Source organism: Aulonocara sp. 'chitande type north' Nkhata Bay, linkage group LG23 (assembly GCF_057382095.1).
Source record: "Aulonocara sp. 'chitande type north' Nkhata Bay isolate Kocher_YH1m ecotype deep benthic linkage group LG23, A_spYH_male_GT1.1, whole genome shotgun sequence".
NCBI lineage: Eukaryota > Metazoa > Chordata > Actinopteri > Cichliformes > Cichlidae > Aulonocara > Aulonocara sp. 'chitande type north' Nkhata Bay.
In genome coordinates this window covers 30,462,239-30,481,940 of record NC_141365.1, presented here as the reverse complement: position 1 = coordinate 30,481,940, position 19,702 = coordinate 30,462,239, and the positions used below count along the sequence as shown (strand labels likewise).

Sequence of the window (19,702 nt, the reverse complement as noted above, 5' to 3'; positions counted from 1 at the left end):
CCACTGTCAGAGGCCATAAGAAGATCATTTGTGAGTGATGTTCGATTCGTGAACGAATCGTTCAATACTCGAGAATCACTTTACTGACTCGTGAATCATGATTCACAAGCCCAACTGACTCACTGACTCATCCCTGTTGCTGTTAGCAAACTAATTTCATTAGTAGAAATATATCTAGCTTATAATTAAAATTGTGGGGGGGGGGGACAACAGCCAGTTTTGTAACAAAAGCATTTCTGCCCTGAACTGGAAGAAAAAATCCTGAGTAGATCACATCAAGAAAATAGCTCCGAGGTTCAGAGTAGCATTGCTCTGCTAACATGCTAACAACACATTTGAGCTACTCACCCCCTCCCTTCCTGTGCTCAATCGTAAGCATAAGCGAATCACTCAGGACTCACTAACCCCCTCCCTCCTGTGCTGAATCATAGAGCGAACGAACCACTCAGGACTCACTCACCCCCTCCCTCCTGTGCTGAATCATAGAGCGAGCGAACCACTCAGGACTCACTAACCCCCTCCCTCCTGTGCTGAATCATAGAGCGAACGAATCACTCAGGACTCACTAACCCCCTCCCTCCTGTGCTGAATCATAGAGCGAGCGAACCACTCAGGACTCACTAACCCCCTCCCTCCTGTGCTGAATCATAGAGCGAACGAATCACTCAGGACTCACTCACCCCCTCCCTCCTGTGCTGAATCATAGAGCGAGCGAACGAATCACTCACTCACTCACTCACTCACCCCCTCCCTCCTGGCTCACAGCTTAGAATAGAATAGCCTTTATTGTCATTGTACAGAGTGCAACGAAATTGGAGTGCCACTCCCTTGGTGCAAGTGTCAATAATAAATATAAATGTAAAATATAAAAAGTACAAAAAAACAATCGTAAGTACTCAAACAATAGTATGTACAATATATACAGGATAGCAGCATTAACATAATGACAGTATGAATAGCAGCATAATATAATGACAGTGACGGTATGGAATAGGTTCAATTGTTTTTGTGCTTATTTACTACGGTGATAGCTCCGGGAAAGAAGCTATCCCTGAATCTGTTTGTCCTGGTTTTATGTGACCTGTACCGTCGGCCTGACGGTAATAGTTCAAACAGTTGGTTGCTGGGGTGAGAGTGGTCCTTGATGATATTGCCAGCTCTGCTGAGGTACCGAGAGTTTGCAGTGACCTCCAGGCTGGGCAGAGAGCAGCCAGTGATCTTCTGGGCTGTGTTGATGACCCTCTGCAGTACTTTCCTGTCCGCAGCTGAGCACCCTGCATACCATGATGTTATGCCGTACGTTAGGAGGCTCTCTATGGTGGCTCTGTAAAATGTCACCAGCAGCCTCTCCTCCAGGTTGTTCCTCCTGAGCACTCTCAGAAAGTGGAGACGCTGCTGGGCCTTTTTAACCACCGCCGTGGTATTTGCAGTCCAGGAGAGGTCATCAGAGATCTGCACGCCCAGAAACCCCATGGAGTGTACCCTCTCCACACAGTTCCCGTGAATGTAAAGTGGGGCCGGGTCTGCTCTGCACTTCCTGAAGTCCAAGATAAGTTCTTTAGTTTTCGTGGTGTTCAGTTGGAGGTTGTTAACTGAACACCACTCAGTCAACCAAGAAGCTTCTTCTTCTTATTGGTTGGCAACCAATGTTAAGGCGCATTACCGCCCCCTGGCTCACAGCTCAGTGGACATTTAGATGAGAAAATATATATTTGACACACTTAAGGAAAATACTAATAAAATACAAATAAACAAAATAAATGTTTATTAAGCAATTTTGATAGGAAATTGCTTAATTTTAGAAATGTTTTTGCTCTTCTTTGCTCTATAAAATAGTTGTTTGTTTGTTTGTTTGTTTGTTTTTTAATCATTCATCTTAGCAGTGGGATTTACATGAAAAGAGAAACAAATTAAGTTTGAGTGAAAATGTAAATTTTTTGCACTCTCTGGTCAACTGACTCAGTGAATCAAATGACTCAAAAAACTCGATTCACTTTGGTGAGTGACTCATTAAAACTCGATTCAGTAAAAAGAATCAAATTTACCATCACTACACCAAGTGGAGGAATCATCAGTAAAGGTCTTTCCTGGTGCTCGGCAGTGATCGGCTAGTAGAGCAGGTTGCGCTCCGGATCACCTCCATCCACCTGGTGGGAAAAAAGGATTTATATCAGTAGCTTCAAACATTGATTGAAATATATCAAACATCGCAGAAGTTCTGTTGGAATACTCCGTCCATCCGTTTACTCCACCTTATCTAATTTATGGCCATGGGAGGGGCTGAAGCATATCCCAGCTATCATAGGGCGAGAGGTGGGGTGCACCCTGGGAAGGTTGCTAGTCGGTTACAGGGCTAAGGAGACTGTTTGAATAGTGTTACTGTTAATATTCACTTTTTAAAATACTTAATGCTTTCCTTACTTGGGTTTGCTCACAAAACGTTCTATTAAAATAATTTAAATATATAATGCAATACAACTTGGTAAATTGAACTAGACAGAAATTGACTTTTACATTTAAAATGAAACAATTTATCTGAATTTCAGAAGAGGGCCCAGACTATAAGCAGTCTCTTTCCTGTAGTTTGTAATTGTTTTTTCTAAACCTGTTTATTGGACCCACACATAGCATGTAGAAATGCCTTTCAGCTGTTCAAGTGTCAGATTAAATTTTAAGCCTTTATTTACAAGTGCTCTTTAAATGAGTGTCACTCTCTTACCATCTGTGCTAGAGAGAAAATCTAAATGTTTCAGAAAGAAGAGAAGATGAGCTTTATATTTAGAACATGATATTCAGTGTATGAACACATATAGTAAATGCATTTCCAAATATTCCTAAAAAAAAAAAAAAATTTTCATTTTAATTTTCAAGGCTTTAGATGACGCCTGAGACCACTGCATACCCATATGAGTTGCCACTCACAGCTTAGCCACATCCTAAGGCATATTTTGCTTTATTTTCTATTTTACTGTAAAAATGGTGACAATTTAAAAAGTCAGCATCAAGCTGTGGAGTTGTTCTGGACATTAAAAAGATTTAAGGAATTTATCAAACGTTGTAAAAGATGGATGTAGCTTCAGAGAGTCGGATTAAAAAAATAAAAGGATGGTTTAAGTTAAAGCACGTTGTAACTAATTGCATTTCTGTATTTGCCTCTATTACTGTACACCCACCTCTCAAAGGTGTACTCGCTCTCTGATCTGAAGTAGTAGACGTGAGACTTGAAGTGGAGTTTGAAGACGTAGTCCTTGTGGATGTTTTCTGACTCCGATGGGACGGTGACAGAGTAGCCCAGCAGAGGGAGGCTCGCCAGAGGGTAGTCATCCTGCACATGAGTCAGAAGAGGGAAACATCTGTTAATACAACCTCTACTATTAAACTGATCAGAGTAACCGAAACTACATTCTGTGGCTGCGACTGCACAAATTCAATCTAATTCAATCAGTGTTGGGGAGTAACGGAATACATGTACCACCATTACGTATGTAAAATACAAAATATGAGTAACTGTATTCCATTACAGTTACTGTTTAAAAAGGTAGTATTCAGAATACAGTTACTTTGTTGAAATGAATGGATTACACGGTGGTATTTTCCTGTTTCTGTCACCTCTCTATTTTTGGTTTCCACCAAAACACACATTATGAGGCTTCTAATGCCTGGGTCTCAATCTTGCCGCCCATGTCACCTCTACATGCGGCCCGCATAATGACGTGAAGAAATATTTTAAAGAATTATATATACGTGCGGAATAGTTTTCTATATGAGATCGCTGCAAAAAGTGCAGCCTTACCTATTGTCCACCCTACTGTTACTCATTTTATATTAAGATTTAAACATCTAGTTTGTTTTAGTATGGCGAGTAACCTTCAGTAAAAGTAATAAATCACACAGCAATAGTACATTCATGTAGTTGTATAAAGTATGATAATATATTAAGTATTCAGAATACGTTACTCTCATTGAGTAACGTAACGGAATACGTTACAAAATACACTTTGGGCCTGTATTCTGTAATCTGTAGTGGAATACATTTTAAAAGTAACCTTCCCAACACTGAATTCAATAAATTTTAAAGACACTATCAGCTTCCCACTTTGAATTATCAAGTCAAACCATTCCTGCGTATTTGCACTGTAACTGCCAGTGTTTTCCTTCTCGTCTTACCTGGTGTGACTTGTAGAAAAACAGACTGAAGTTGGTGAAAACCACCCAGAGTTTCTGCCAGCCATTGCTGTTCTTAAACTTCCTTAGCAGGTTACCTGAGAGCTGGTTCTGCGAGGGCGACAGAAGAAAGGAGAGAGCAAAAAGCAAATGGATAAAACAATCAATGATGCAACACAGTGTTAGTCTAACTGGATGTTAAAACGGAGGAGATTATGGGAAAGAGAAAGCCATCAGGTCCTGTCAATGTAATATACTCATGTTGAAATTTAGCGTGAGCATCAGTAGTGCAAAAAAATGCATAAATATTTGCGAATTTTAGGAAAAAATTGTTTTACTCATTTGTCATAAGCAGACTAAACATCCTGCAAACTACTTACATTGATTTAGATATATGTATTTATCTTATTTATTATAAGAGTCATTTATTAATTTATTTCTGATTTGTATAGCTAAACACGTTTGCAGCTGTTGCAGTACCTCTCTAATCCAGCTGGTGTTGCTAAAAGACAGGCTGTGTTTTCTGTACCAGCAAACCAGCAAAGCAAGAGATGCGGGCCCCTGAAGTCTGCTGAGGGGCCTCATCAACTCACTGGCCGCACTACTGATGGCCTCTACCAATGTTAGTGCACACAGATGCAGAAATAGAGATACACATGAACGCCGATGGAGAAAGACAAAAACACAGATATGAGCAGAAAGAAAAGACACAAAGGACACCGGGGCAATGGTTCTTTGAGCAAGAAGAAGAAGACAGAACAGCGGTAAACAAGTGGGATACAAACAAGCAGTTGGACTCCAAAGTCAGAGGTGGGAAGGAAAAACAGGGAATGTGGCAGGAGAAGAAAGACGAACACAAACACGGCAATGGTACCTCCACAGCTATGCTAAAGTCCACCATGGACATGCTGGTGTTGCCATGCCATCAGGTGTGCATGGACTGAAACCTATATCAGCTGCCCAGCTGAGGGAAGACGCAGGCTGCAGGTTGACAGGCTACAGCAGAGCTAATTAATGTCGAAGTTGCCAATACTAAATGACTTATTTCTAAGGTAATTAATGACACATTTCATTAAATGTTTAATGATGTATTCAATATTTAATGGTTTATTTGTTTGTTTGCTTAATTTTAGATTTCAGTATAGTATAAAACCCTTTTTTCTGGGTCCTTTCCCACAATGCAATTTTTTTCTTTAGCGCACTTTAGCGTCCTCTGTTGTTTCCGCCTTTATTTGAAGCACTTCCACGCATGCGTCGTCCTTGGCACGTCCTCAAACTGTTACGGTGGTTCATTTTTACAGTAGAAGAGCTACTTACTGCTTATTCAAGGTGGGTCTGCGCTTCTTTGTGGTAGTTTTATCACTGAGCGCCAAGCGGAAAAAACGTGTGTCACTTTACAGCATATGCTTTAAAACTACACTTCCAGTATCTGTATTTTTCTTACAGCTCGAGCAAGTTCGAGGATGGGCCCATGTCCCCTTTTCGGGCTGTGCCCAGCTGTGCCCCATGGACTAAGGCCCAGCCACCAGATGCACCCTCTTCGGGCCTGAGAAAATCACTCCAGCCTGATGCTGTGCACCTAGAAGAATGCTCTGCAAACCTTTCTCAGAAAAATGAAGATGTACTGTCAGATCAGCTTCATAACACTGACCTTTTAAAGTTTACTACCATTAACTTCCAGGTGAAGCTAATGTGTAAGTGCCTTCAACCTGCATTCTTTTGAATGGCCAGCCTGTGCTTCATAAAAATGTGATTGCATAGAAGTCTGTGAGGAAATGACCCAGCTGCTTACTTGATTTATGACCTCACCAAAGAGTTTTCCGATGAGTGTGTGGTCTCAAAGAAAGTCTTATTTAATGGCAACTAGGTTAAGAAAGGCTTAGAAGAGACCCAGGGGCCAGATTCTGCCTGGCAGGTGGGCTTTGGAAACTTTTAAAGCTTTTCACACTGAGAAAGATCTCAGATTCCTTTTAATTCTTTTCATTTACTACAATATAAAATGGACTTGCACTGTAAATGTGCAGTTAAACAAGTTTACACTGACAGAAAGGCGAGTTTTCCTGGTCCCACTTAAGATCAAAGCTGATTGTATGTTGCTCATGATGTAAAATGAGTTTGACACCCCTGTCTTAGAGCATTTATACCACACAGATATGAACTCTGATGTGTTTAACTGTTACAGTCCACTTGTCTTTGATTACCTCTGAAATAAAAATTAATTCCTGATTTCTTTTGTATGATCTGTGCTGAGTCTGTCCCCTCCAGGGGATAAACTTTTATTCTGCTTTGTCATTTCTGATTTGGGGCAATCGTTCTTTGAGCAAAGAAGAAGAAAACACAGTGGTAAACAAGTGGGATACAAGTAGTTGGACTCCAATGTCAGAGGTAGTAAGGAAAAATGGGGAATGTGGCAAGAGAAGAAAGACGCGCACAAACACAGTAGTGGTATCTCCACAGCTATGCTGAAGTCCACCATGGACACGGTGGTGTTGTAATGCCAGCAGACGTGCACGGGCTGAAACCTATATCAGCTGCCCGGCTAGGGCAAGAGGCAGGTTAAGGTTACAGATCGCCAGTCTACAGGAGGGCAATTAATGACAAAGTCAATTAATTAATACATACAATTAATTTTTCAATAATAATCTTATTTCCAACATAGTTAGTGAAAAATATTGATATTTAATGATGTATTTAATGTTTAATTGTTTATTTCTTTGTTTGTTTTTTGCTTAATTTTGACTTCAGTATAGTATAAAAACCCTTTTTCTAGGTCCTTTCCCTCTTGTTTTGTTTGTCACTTTAGCGCCCTCTGTTGTTTCCGCCTTTATTTGGATTGCTTCCACGCATGCGCCATCCAGAGACAGTAGTGACGGCTCTTTCCAGTAAAGCTACTGCTTATTCAAGGTGGGTCTGCGCTTCTTTATGGTAGATTTATGACGGAAAAAACGTGTGTCACTTCACAGCGTGTGTATTAAAGCTGCACTTCCGGTATCGGTATTGTTCTTACAGCTCGAGCAGGTTTGAGGCGCTCTGAGGTAGCCTAGCTTATGCTTTTGCATTACACAGTGATGATGTGCTTGCCTGGTAATTGTAACTGACTGTTAACTTACCCATAAGCATAACATGGTGTAAACAGTGTTTTTCACTCATATACTGTCATTGAATGACCTCTCCCAGCTCTAACACTAAAGTATCTGTCCGATTATCTCTCAGCCTGTTAATCATTGAGCACGTACTGTACTTTATATTAATAACCAATCCAAAGAGATCCAGTCACGACAGGTCCAAGTTCACAAGTCACAGCATGACAGGAATGTGTGCAGATCCAGTCTGACAGTTGCTGTTGTAGGTAGTGTTTTATTATAGTCATGTTTAATCTGTGCATGTAATGCTAATCTGCTGATTGTTTTCTGTCACGGTACTGGGTCGTGTGACCCAGTGTTTGAGTTTTATGTATTTTTGTATTCATTTTTGATCTAGTTAATTTCTAGGTTTCTGTTTAGTCCTTTATTTCTTAGTTGTCTACCTGTCATGTTTCATGTCTATGTGGTTATGTTAAGTCTATGTCTCCGTGTTTCCTGTTTTATTTTGGAAGAGTCTGGCGTTCTTTGTTCATTGTAGTTAGTGTTACTCTCCCCTGTATTGTCATTATGTTTCATAATCAGCTAGTCAGCTGTGTTCTCATCTGTCTCTGCCTCATGTGTGTATTTAAGTCCTCAGTCTTCCTTTGTTCGTTGTCGTGTCGTATGTGTATCAGTTTAAGTTCACTCCCGTCTCCTCGCCTGTGTTCGCGCCTGGGTCCACCACACACTCTCCACAAGGTCTGCCTCCGCTGGCCGTGACAGCTTTCCTAATTAATGCGTGTAAGGAGTTCAAATTTCCAAACAGTGTTCCTAGATTTGAGTTTGATTTTATTTTGAAGGTCTGATCATTTTAAATGAGATCAAATTTGCACTTCTGCACAAGTGACTGACATACAGAGTAATAATAAAATTGTATAAATATATTTTTGCCAGTAATACCTGCTGGGAATTTGCTCACAGAGATGTTTCTCCTTTCTTTACACGACAGGTGCATCTTTGGTCCTCTGTCCTCATGACTTGGGTCTTCGTTTACGGCACTCTGAAGAAGGGGCAGCCCAACAACTACCGCATGTTCGAAAGCAATAATGGAAAGGCCGAGTACCTGGGTTCGGCGTTCACCATCCAGAAATACCCGCTAGTGATCACCACCAAGGACAACATCCCTTTCCTGCTCAATATCCCTGGCCAGGGTCACCGAGTGCACGGGGAGATCTACAAAGTGGATGACCAGATGCTGAAATTCCTGGATGACTTTGAAAGCGTCCCAACGTTGTACCAGCGGACGGTGGTCCAGCTGGAGGTGAAGGAGTGGGTGGGGAAGACGGAAGGAGAGGAGAAGGTGTCACCGGGGAGCATCACGGACGTGTTTGTGTACACCGCCACTACGTACGAGCCAGACTGGCGCTCGCTGCCGTGCTACGAGAACTACGACTCAGAGGGAGATCATGGGCTCAAATATAGGCCTAGAGAAGAGCGGGACTGATCTCATCATGCTGATGCAACTGACAAATGGACCTCTATGTGGTGTTAGCAGAACGGGTGAAGGAGCTCTCAGGAAAACAACACCTGGACATGGGTGCTGTTTCCTGTCGTGTGTCGAATTGAAATAAATCACAAGAGAAATTAATTTTAATAGCAGATAGGCAGGCTTACAATCAAAGTAAGGATAGTGTAGAGAAGGAAAAGGGCACACTGTGCCACTGAAAGTTGCACATTAGTGATGTTGTTTACAAATTTGGTTTTCTTTTTATGATTTATAATCATCTGGGAAGCATTATGAGTAATGTATGGCCAGCCTGTGCTTCATAAAAAGTGATTGCATAGAAGTCTGGGAGGAAATGACCCAGCTGCTGATCAATGTGTGGTGTCAATGCCATTAAACAAAACACATTGTGTCATTTGATACACCTGCTCTTAGCAGTGCTGTCAAACATAAGCTCCGGGTGCTAGATTCAGCCCAGCAAAGGCTGCCAATTTGACCCACTGGGTGGGCTTTGGAAATTTTTATAGCATTTTTACACACTGATAAAGATCTCAGATTTTTAACATTTCTTTTCATTTACTATGGTAGAAAAAATGATTTGCACTATAAATGTGTAGTTAAATGTGTTTATACTGACAGAAAGGAGATTTTCACTGAGTTTGACACTCTAGGCTTAGAGCATTTATATTACACAGATATGAACTCTGATTTTACACTAATCTGCAGACAATGTGTTTAATATTTACATTCTGCACATCTTTGTTTACCTCAAAAATAAAAATTCACCCTGATTTTTTTTGTATGATCTTCCATGTGCTGTGTTCATCCCCTCTAAGGGATAAACTCAATAAAAAGAGGAAAAAAGAAATTTTTGTATAAGTTTCATTTTGTTCCATATGAACACAATCTATTCATCTTTATTTTAAAATAGTAAAACCCATAAAACTTGAGGAATACTGAAGAGAAGGTAATTGGCAATAAACCAGCAAAATCTCTGTTGGCTTTGGAAGAAGGTTTCAGGTGTTTTGAAACAAGACAAAGAAAAAAAAGAATTAAGAATATTTCACAGTGTCAAAAGTACTGTACAAAAAAGATGACTTAATAATAATAATAATAATGATAAAAAAAAACATTGCAGGATTTCTTATTGTCCAAACTTACATTACATTTAAGTCATCAAATTACATACAGACCGATTGTCATACAATTAAAAACATAATTATTGTGTCCACATGCACACAGCTTTCTACATAACGTTTATTTCCAATCTTAAGACACTTTTCATCCATTTCAGAAATATAAAATATTATAAAGCACCGGCCAAATATCAGTGAAACAGAGGAGCGCTCGGAGAAAGTGAGGCCAAAGGGATTCAGATCCTTCGCCCGCGCTCGGGTACGCCTTTTCTCTCGCTTTGGTGGAAGAAAAAAATAACACAATGTGGCGCTCCAGGCTGACAAGGACAAATGGAAAAATTACACATAGAATTACATTGTGGATGACTGCAGACCGTTTTTGCTAATCAAACACTAATGGTGTGGAAAGTGTAATAATAAGGTGAAGAGGGAAGACCTCTGAGTGGAGTCTGTGTAAGGAGTCAGAGGTAATAATTAGTGTCAGCTTGTGCAGCTGGAAGAGTCTTTCCTGGTGTTTGTGCAGTCGAGATCTTCACTCAAGAGAGTATGAGGTGGAGGTGGAGGAATCATCAGTAAAGGTCTTTCCTGGTGCTCGGCAGTGATCGGCTAGTAGAGCAGGTTGCGCTCCGGATCACCTCCATCCACCTGGTGGGAAAAAAGGATTTATATCAGTAGCTTCAAACATTGATTGAAATATATCAAACATCGCAGAAGTTCTGTTGGAATACTCCGTCCATCCGTTTACTCCACCTTATCTAATTTATGGCCATGGGAGGGGCTGAAGCATATCCCAGCTATCATAGGGCGAGAGGTGGGGTGCACCCTGGGAAGGTTGCTAGTCGGTTACAGGGCTAAGGAGACTGTTTGAATAGTGTTACTGTTAATATTCACTTTTTAAAATACTTAATGCTTTCCTTACTTGGGTTTGCTCACAAAACGTTCTATTAAAATAATTTAAATATATAATGCAATACAACTTGGTAAATTGAACTAGACAGAAATTGACTTTTACATTTAAAATGAAACAATTTATCTGAATTTCAGAAGAGGGCCCAGGCTATAAGCAGTCTCTTTCCTGTAGTTTGTAATTGTTTTTTCTAAACCTGTTTATTGGACCCACACATAGCATGTAGAAATGCCTTTCAGCTGTTCAAGTGTCAGATTAAATTTTAAGCCTTTATTTACAAGTGCTCTTTAAATGAGTGTCACTCTCTTACCATCTGTGCTAGAGAGAAAATCTAAATGTTTCAGAAAGAAGAGAAGATGAGCTTTATATTTAGAACATGATATTCAGTGTATGAACACATATAGTAAATGCATTTCCAAATATTCCTAAAAAAAAAAAAAAATTTTCATTTTAATTTTCAAGGCTTTAGATGACGCCTGAGACCACTGCATACCCATATGAGTTGCCACTCACAGCTTAGCCACATCCTAAGGCATATTTTGCTTTATTTTCTATTTTACTGTAAAAATGGTGACAATTTAAAAAGTCAGCATCAAGCTGTGGAGTTGTTCTGGACATTAAAAAGATTTAAGGAATTTATCAAACGTTGTAAAAGATGGATGTAGCTTCAGAGAGTCGGATTAAAAAAATAAAAGGATGGTTTAAGTTAAAGCACGTTGTAACTAATTGCATTTCTGTATTTGCCTCTATTACTGTACACCCACCTCTCAAAGGTGTACTCGCTCTCTGATCTGAAGTAGTAGACGTGAGACTTGAAGTGGAGTTTGAAGACGTAGTCCTTGTGGATGTTTTCTGACTCCGATGGGACGGTGACAGAGTAGCCCAGCAGAGGGAGGCTCGCCAGAGGGTAGTCATCCTGCACATGAGTCAGAAGAGGGAAACATCTGTTAATACAACCTCTACTATTAAACTGATCAGAGTAACCGAAACTACATTCTGTGGCTGCGACTGCACAAATTCAATCTAATTCAATCAGTGTTGGGGAGTAACGGAATACATGTACCACCATTACGTATGTAAAATACAAAATATGAGTAACTGTATTCCATTACAGTTACTGTTTAAAAAGGTAGTATTCAGAATACAGTTACTTTGTTGAAATGAATGGATTACACGGTGGTATTTTCCTGTTTCTGTCACCTCTCTATTTTTGGTTTCCACCAAAACACACATTATGAGGCTTCTAATGCCTGGGTCTCAATCTTGCCGCCCATGTCACCTCTACATGCGGCCCGCATAATGACGTGAAGAAATATTTTAAAAAATTATTCACAAAAATGATTTAATATGAAGGCAATAGGGAGAGTGTTACAGGCACAGCCCTAAAGAATGTAGCCTCATGGGCAGTGTAGTCCGTGCTGCAGGGAGAATGAGCTGCCATACCTGTTATGTGTCTGTGAGCGCGAGGGAGGGAGAAAAAAAGTTGAAAAGTACGAGTTGTCACCGAGCAGAAACGGGAACTGGAAGCATGCAAACATAATAATAACCACTGCAGCCAAAAAGAGTGCCTGACAAGCCCAGTTGTAAGTAAGTTATTAAGACTCGACTGTACACTGTATTCGTGTTTCCGAAACAATAAGTTTCCTTTTGGAGCAGCCTTTCAACGCCTCTCTCTGGCTCTCGCTAGCAAAGTGGACCCAGACAACAAAGTAAAGCTAGTTTTCAGCTACAAGCCCGACATATAAGCCAGAGGTCCCTTTACTACGGTTTGGAGCCGCGGACCTGTTTTATATACAAGATCGCTGCAAAGAGTGCAGCCTTACCTAATGTCCACCTACTGTTACTCATTTATATTAAGATTTAAACATCTAGTTTGTTTTAGTATGGCGAATAACCTTCAGTAAAAGTAATAAATCACACAGAAATAGTACATTCATGTAGTTGTGAAAAACATGATAATATATTAAGTAACCACAAGTATTCAGAATACCTTATTATTATTGAGTAACGTAACGGAATACGTTACAAAATACATTTTTGGGGCATGTATTCTGTAATCTGTAGTGGAATACATTTTAAAAGTAACGTCTTGATGCATTCTCAAATATCCAGGAAAGTAAATCTCCAAAAGTTGATTCTGTTCATCTGGACGTAGCGTTTTGTGGGAGAAACGTTTCATCACTCATCCAAGTGTCTCAGCTGACTGCAGGTTTCCCCAAATCTTATAAACAGTACATTTGCATAATGACTGAAACCAGCCCACTGAAGGAACAATGGGCTGGGAGGTCAATCAGTCAGTCAATCATAATTATGCAAATTCTCATGACCATTGATCAACAACCACTGACCCCTCCTGAATCGAGGAGGGGGCCTAAGGGTACATCTTTCGCCATCTTACAATGCTGTGATTGCAGCCATTCCCCAACTCTCTGTGAATGGTACTCATGGCCATTGATCAGTGGTCTTTGATCAGTGGGTTTGGTCAGTGGTTGTTGATCAATGGTCATGAGAATTTGCATAATTATGATTAAGGAACTGACCTCCCAGCCCATCGTTCCCTCAGTGGATATGAGGGGACGATGGGCTGCATAATGACAGGTTTTCAGTCATTATGCAAATGTACTGTTTATAAGATTTGGGGAAACCTGCAGTCAGCTGAGACACTTGGATGAGTGATGAAATGTTTCTCCCACAAAACGCTACGTCCAGATGAACAGAATCAACTTTTGGAGGTTTTAAAAGTAACCTTCCCGACACTGAATTCAATAAATTTTAAAGACACTATCAGCTTCCCACTTTGAATTATCAAGTCAAACCATTCCTGCGTATTTGCACTGTAACTGCCAGTGTTTTCCTTCTCGTCTTACCTGGTGTGACTTGTAGAAAAACAGACTGAAGTTGGTGAAAACCACCCAGAGTTTCTGCCAGCCATTGCTGTTCTTAAACTTCCTTAGCAGGTTACCTGAGAGCTGGTTCTGCGAGGGCGACAGAAGAAAGGAGAGAGCAAAAAGCAAATGGATAAAACAATCAATGATGCAACACAGTGTTAGTCTAACTGGATGTTAAAACGGAGGAGATTATGGGAAAGAGAAAGCCATCAGGTCCTGTCAATGTAATATACTCATGTTGAAATTTAGCGTGAGCATCAGTAGTGCAAAAAAAATGCATAAATATTTGCGAATTTTAGGAAAAAATATTTATTATAAGAGTCATTTATTAATTTATTTCTGATTTGTATAGCTAAACACGTTTGCAGCTGTTGCAGTACCTCTCTAATCCAGCAGGTGTCGCTAAAAGACAGGCTGTGTTTTCTGTACCAGCAAACCAGCAAAGCAAGAGATGAAGTCTGCTGAGGGGCCTCATCAACTCACTGGCCGTACTACTGATGGCCTCTACCAATGTTAGTGCACACAGATGCAGAAATAGAGATACAGATGGACACCGATGGAGAAAGACAAAAACACAGATATGAGCAGAAAGAAAAGACACAAAGGACATCGGGGCAATGGTTCTTTGAGCAAGAAGAAGAAGACAGAACAGCGGTAAACAAGTGGGACACAAACAGGCAGCTGGACTCCAAAGACAGAGGTGGGAAGGAAAAACAGGGAATGTGGCAGGAGAAGACGGGCATTAGTGGTACCTCCACAGCTATGCTAAAGTCCACCATGGAAACGCTGGTGTTGCGATGCCAGCAGACATGCACGGTGGTGTTACCGCGATGACCCTGGCGCTCCAGGGACGAGCGCGAGCCGCCAAGCTCGTCCTCAGACTCCTGCTCGCCTCCTCCGTCCTCTGAGAGCTCTGCAAAAAACAGGCAGATGAAAACGAGGGTGGTTAGCAGGAGAGAACTTCACTCTGAACAGATGCATTATGAGTTCTTCATTCATTCATGCTCCATGCAATTATAAACCATCAAATTATTTTTACAAAGTGAAAACACCTGTTAGAGCAACCACGCTCAGATTGGACTTTACCACAAATATACTCATTTGTGTACAAATCAGGGTCACAGAGGGGTTGAAGCGTATCCCAGCTAAGACACAGAGCCAGACAGTCATTCACACTCCCGTTCCTATCTATGGATAGATTAGAATAACCTTTTAACCTAACATCCATGTCCATGGGCTTTGGTAGTGGGCTCAAAAAACATGAGAACAAAGCCCTTTTATCGTGGGAATCTTTCAGCATCAAAACAATTTCAATAAAGTTTCATTTTTTTAAAAAAAGGAAAAGAGAAAGAGAAAGAAGCCCTCTTTTGTTGTCACTTGTAAGGCAATACTCTTTAACCGCTTGAGTTAAAAATGAACATGGCATGTGGACTCCAATGACAAACAATGCAGGGTGTCAAACCAAACAGGTCAACGGGAGGAGGCCTTATTGAATAGCTTGACGGATACAACAGGATGAGTAAAGTCAGGGATACCTCGGGTCTGCACCTACATATATCAGGTAACATTAAAAATACGATGAAGCGACCACCTGGACCTGAGTATATTCATGGGGTGCTGAAAGCTGCGGAGGAGGACTGTGCAGTAGTGTCTAACAGGTAAGGGTTGATCTATTTTAAAAAGGCCTATAGAAAAAAGCCTCATAAAGAAGTGTAGACATGTGGTTAATGACTGATCTTATTGATTTTCTGGTTCCCACAGTCCTGACAGATGTGATGATGATGTGGTGTTTGGGCAGGGAGAAGAATCAATTTAACGTTTAGCGTTAAACCAACAGTAGATGACTTACTGTTGTCAGAGAGGCTGGTAGAGAGCAGGTCATTGTTTAAGCTGCTACTCTGCTCTGCCAGGTCGATGGCCATCCTGATGTCCTCCACCCAGCGCTCCATCTCTGATGTACAGCTGGACACAGCAGGAAGTAGACATGTTAAAATAAACAAGTGATAGGGCATCTCTAACTTCAACAGCTGAGCATATCGGTTTGGAAAAAACGCAGAAAATGAGAAGCCTTCATGAAGGGAAATGCATATTATTAAGTCTGCTTCACATGAAACTGCCACTTTACAGCCAGATAAAACTTTTTAATCAGTGACTGAGTAAGTGACTGGAAACTAGGTCACGCAGTCCAGTTTAATTTGAGGATAAGCAAACTTTAACGAGGCTGCCCTCTATTAATTTAATACAGACCAGCTGTTTTTCCTCTTCCATTCACAATGCACGGTTTGTATTTTTATTCCCCTTTTATTCCTGTCTGCGATTTCTTTGCTTTCATTTTCAGATATCTACAAGCATCTTTGCATGTGTGTTAATGAATACCTGGCTGCCACCACCACAGACTGCCGCTGCCCGAACAAGGTGAACGAATGAGGGACTCCCCACTCCTCCTCGCTTTCTCTGATCTGCGGGAATAACATAATGTCATCATTTAATGTCATAATAACATAATTTCTGTTTACCTAACTACTGCTTTAGTACTTTGGCCATTTCAAAGGTTTCTATGAAATATTAGTTCCTCAGTCAGTAATAACAATAACAACAATAATAATAATAATAATTATAATAATTATTATTATTATTATTTATTCTCTGTAGAAAAATTTAGCAGATGCAAAATTATGTTTAAGCACATTTAATGTGACAGAGTAAAAATAAATAAATTAAAAAACACAAAAATATGTTTATATAGAAAGAACAGATTGTATTTATAATATGATGTTCATTTATCCTTTTGACCTCATAAACAACACACACTATACTAATTATACTTGACTGTAGGGAGCACGTCTGTAGTTACTCATTTATAAAATTATATAATTCACTGACAATATTTAATTCCTAAACAGAAGGCTCAAGAAGGTGCTTTTGAAATAACATATTTTTTAAAGATATAAATAACTTCCATCCATCCATCTTCATCCGCTTTATCTGAGGCCGGGTCGCGGGGCAGCAGCCTAAGCAAAGAGGCCCAGACCTCCCTCTCCCCAGCCACCTCCTCCAGCTTGTCCGGGGGAATACCAAGGCGTTCCAAGGCCAGCCGAGAGATATAATCTCTCCAGCGTGTCCTGGGTCTGCCCCGGGGCCTCCTCCCGGTGGGACATGCCTGGAACACCTCACCCAGGAGGCGCCCAGGGGGCATCCTTGTCAGATGCCCGAACCACCTCAGCTGGCTCCTTTCGATGTGGAGCAGCAGCTGCTCTACTCTGAGCCCCTCCCGGATGGCCGAACTTCTCACCCTATCTCTAAGGGAGAGGCCAGCCACCCTTCGGAGGAAGCTCATTTCTGCCGCTTGTATCCGCGATCTCGTTCTTTCGGTCACTACCCACAGCTCGTGGCCATAGGTGAGGGTAGGGACGTAGATCGACCGGTAAATTGAGAGCTTCGCTTTTACACTCAGCTCCCTCTTCACCACGACGGACCGGTGCAGCGTCCGCATTACTGCAGCTGCAGCCCCAATCCGTCTGTCGATCTCCGGCTCCCTTCTCCCATCACTCGCGAACAAGACCCCGAGATACTTGAACTCCTCCACTTGGGGCAGGAACTCATCCCCGACCCGGAGTGGGCACTCCACCCTTTTCCACCTGAGAACCATGGCCTCAGATTTGGAGGTGCTGATCCTCATTCCCGCTGCTTCACACTCAGCTGCGAACCGTTCCAGTGTGAGCTGGAGGCCCTCACCCGATGAAGCCAACAGAACCACATCATCCGCAAAAATCAGAGATGAGATTCTGAGGCCACCAAAGCGAAAGCCCTCCGCCACTTGGCTGCGCCTAGAAATCCTGCCCATAAAAATTATGAACAGAACCGGAGACAAAGGGCAGCCCTGGCGGAGCCCATCACCCACCAGGAACGAGTCCGACTTATTGCCGGCAATGCGAACCAAGCTCTTGCAACGGTTGTATAGGGATCGAATGGCCCGTAGCAATGGGCCAGACACCCCACACTCCCGCAACACCTCCCACAGGACACCCCGAGGGACACGGTCGAATGCCTTCTCCAAGTCCACAAAACACATGTAGACTGGTTGGGCAAACTCCCATGCACCCTCAAGTATCCTGGAGAGGATAAAGAGCTGGTCCAGTGTTCCGTGACCAGGACGAAAACCTCATTGTTCCTCGTGTATCCGAGGTTCGACTAGCGGACGAACTCTCCTTTCCAGCACCCTGGCATAGACTTTCCCAGGGAGGCTGAGGAGTGTGATCCCCCTGTAGTTGGAACACACCCTCCGGTCCCCCTTCTTAAAGTTGGGGACCACCACCCTGGTCTGCCAGTCCAGGGGTACTGCCCCTGATTTCCACGCAACATTGTAGAGGCGTGTCAGCCAGGACAGCCCTACAACGTCCAGAGCCTTCAGGAACTCGGGGCGGACCTCATCAACACCAGGGGCTCTGCCACCAAGGAGTTGTTTAACTGCCTCAGTGACCTCGCCCCCGGAAATTGGCGGGTCATTCCCCTCATCCCCAGACTCTGCTTCCTCCTCGGAAGACGTGTCAGTGGGATAAACAACTTGTAACCCTAAAATGTAACATTTCCATAGAACGAGCCAGATGGAAAACAAAACAATTTAAAAATCTGAAAAACCTTTCATAAGGAAAAGAAACTGCTTTGATAAGATAAGTGTGTTTTGTGTGTGTGTGTGTGTGTGTTTTGATTATGTACCGTCATGCCATAGAGAGGCAGCTGGCCGTGAACCTTAAACTGGTTGGATGGAGTCATGCCTCGACTGGTGTACACCAAACAATCACTAAACTGGAAAGAAAAAAAAGAGTGAAGAGCTTTGTTTAGAGGTATTATAGATGCTTTGTTTTTTTAGTAGAAACCAGCATAAAGTCTCACCAGGAAGAACATCCTCTGCTGAAGGCCCTTTCCAGAGAGTTTGCTGAGGCAACCGAGCCTGATGAACTCCTGTAAGTGAAACAGAATCACACCGACAATGTGACAACAGGACGGCAGAGCAAGGAAGTGAAAACTCTACAAATGTCCAGGATGAATCTAGACTAGCTGAATTATTAAAGAGCCGCACCCTTCCAGGGCTGATGAGGTCTTCGACGCCGGTCAGATCCTTCTTCAGTTCTATAAGCTTCTGGAAGTTCTCCATCTTCATCATGATTCCCTGAAGCTGCAACACCATCTCCGAGATGTCCGCCAGGGCAGCTGGAGGAGACAGATTTATTTTCATATATAGAAAGAAAATACACACATGAGCGGAAAGGGTAGGTGTGGGGGACTGTGTACCTCTACAGTCCCTGAAGTCATCATGTGTGGGCGGGTAGTGCTTGCAGAGCCTCTCCAGGATAAGTTTGTAGTGCAGCAGGCGGTGAAGAGGCCTGAGGAGGAAGATGTTGAGGGGCAGGTAGCAAACCCGTTGCTGCTCGAAGTCTCGACATAAAGTCTCCACCTTCCGACTGGACCTGATAGTCACAGGGATGAAGTTTCTCTTTAGGACATCCTGTTTTGATTTGAACAACTTGTCTGCATGCTCACTGTTTTGCCACCCACCGACAGGCCCGCTCCAGTTCTACCAGGCACTCTGAATGTTTCTGGAGATGAATCGTCAACTGCTGCAGATGCGGAAAGAGATGAAACCAAGATAAGAGACAGAAATTAAAAGTTAAAAATTAAAATGCACCTTATTTTATGAAATTAATGATCCAGAGTCAAGTATGGAGATTTACCCTGAGACCCTGAATGTTCTTGAGTAAAACGTCACCAATTCGCTGATAGTCTCCTTTAATGTGGGCGTTAGATCGGCCCTCCCTGAAGAGAGATTAAGACGTGCGTTAATGTGCAGGAGCACAGATTCACCAGTAGGTGTCAGCTCAAAACATCTTACACAAGTGTGGAAAAGTCTTCATTCAACTCCCACAGCCCCATTCATCTCACCAGTGTGTGTAAGTGTGTGTGAGTGTGTATGTGTGCTCCTGCCTGTCATTACAGAGATAACACAAAACAGATTCTGACAGCAGGGAAAGTGAGGAATTTCA

The 19,702-nt window shown here is 42.0% G+C and overlaps 3 protein-coding genes across 7 annotated transcripts in view; 1 reads left to right on the top strand and 2 right to left on the bottom strand.

Moving 5' to 3' along the window:
- Positions 1–2,059: 2,059 nt before the first annotated feature.
- Positions 2,060–5,071, bottom strand: LOC147302191 (FERM, ARHGEF and pleckstrin domain-containing protein 1-like). The gene is made up of 4 exons (XM_086283527.1): positions 5,039–5,071; positions 4,168–4,275; positions 3,174–3,325; positions 2,060–2,147 (listed from the first exon to the last, which is right to left on the bottom strand). Exons 1-4 carry the CDS (start codon positions 5,069–5,071, stop codon positions 2,072–2,074), a joined length of 369 nt encoding a protein of 122 aa, XP_086139653.1. The 3' UTR covers positions 2,060–2,071.
- Positions 5,072–7,006: 1,935 nt separating this feature from the next.
- On the top strand, positions 7,007–9,592 carry LOC147302190 (gamma-glutamylaminecyclotransferase B-like). 3 transcript variants are annotated; one of them, XM_086284375.1, is made up of 3 exons: positions 7,014–7,068; positions 7,922–8,027; positions 8,236–9,592. In XM_086284375.1, exons 2-3 carry the CDS (start codon positions 8,022–8,024, stop codon positions 8,728–8,730), a joined length of 501 nt encoding a protein of 166 aa, XP_086140501.1. In that variant the 5' UTR covers positions 7,014–7,068; positions 7,922–8,021; the 3' UTR covers positions 8,731–9,592. The 3 variants fall into 3 exon arrangements, with proteins under 3 accessions (XP_086140502.1, XP_086140501.1, XP_086140500.1); XM_086284376.1 differs by lacking the exon at positions 7,922–8,027 and having other exon boundaries at positions 7,007–7,068; XM_086284374.1 differs by lacking the exon at positions 7,014–7,068 and having other exon boundaries at positions 7,075–8,027.
- Positions 9,593–9,969: 377 nt separating this feature from the next.
- Positions 9,970–19,702, bottom strand: part of LOC147302189 (FERM, ARHGEF and pleckstrin domain-containing protein 1-like) — a 69,467-nt gene continuing 59,734 nt past the window's right edge. For all 3 annotated transcript variants that reach the window (XM_086284370.1, XM_086284373.1, XM_086284372.1), the window contains exons 17-28: positions 19,394–19,475; positions 19,218–19,279; positions 18,954–19,129; positions 18,742–18,872; positions 18,555–18,623; positions 18,378–18,467; positions 16,038–16,120; positions 15,511–15,623; positions 14,414–14,574; positions 13,641–13,748; positions 11,538–11,689; positions 9,970–10,511 (exon numbers count right to left, since the gene is read on the bottom strand). In XM_086284370.1, coding sequence (XP_086140496.1) covers positions 10,436–10,511; positions 11,538–11,689; positions 13,641–13,748; positions 14,414–14,574; positions 15,511–15,623; positions 16,038–16,120; positions 18,378–18,467; positions 18,555–18,623; positions 18,742–18,872; positions 18,954–19,129; positions 19,218–19,279; positions 19,394–19,475 — 1,303 coding nt within the window. In that variant the 3' untranslated portion in view covers positions 9,970–10,435. The remainder of the gene's footprint in view (positions 10,512–11,537; positions 11,690–13,640; positions 13,749–14,413; positions 14,575–15,510; positions 15,624–16,037; positions 16,121–18,377; positions 18,468–18,554; positions 18,624–18,741; positions 18,873–18,953; positions 19,130–19,217; positions 19,280–19,393; positions 19,476–19,702) is intronic.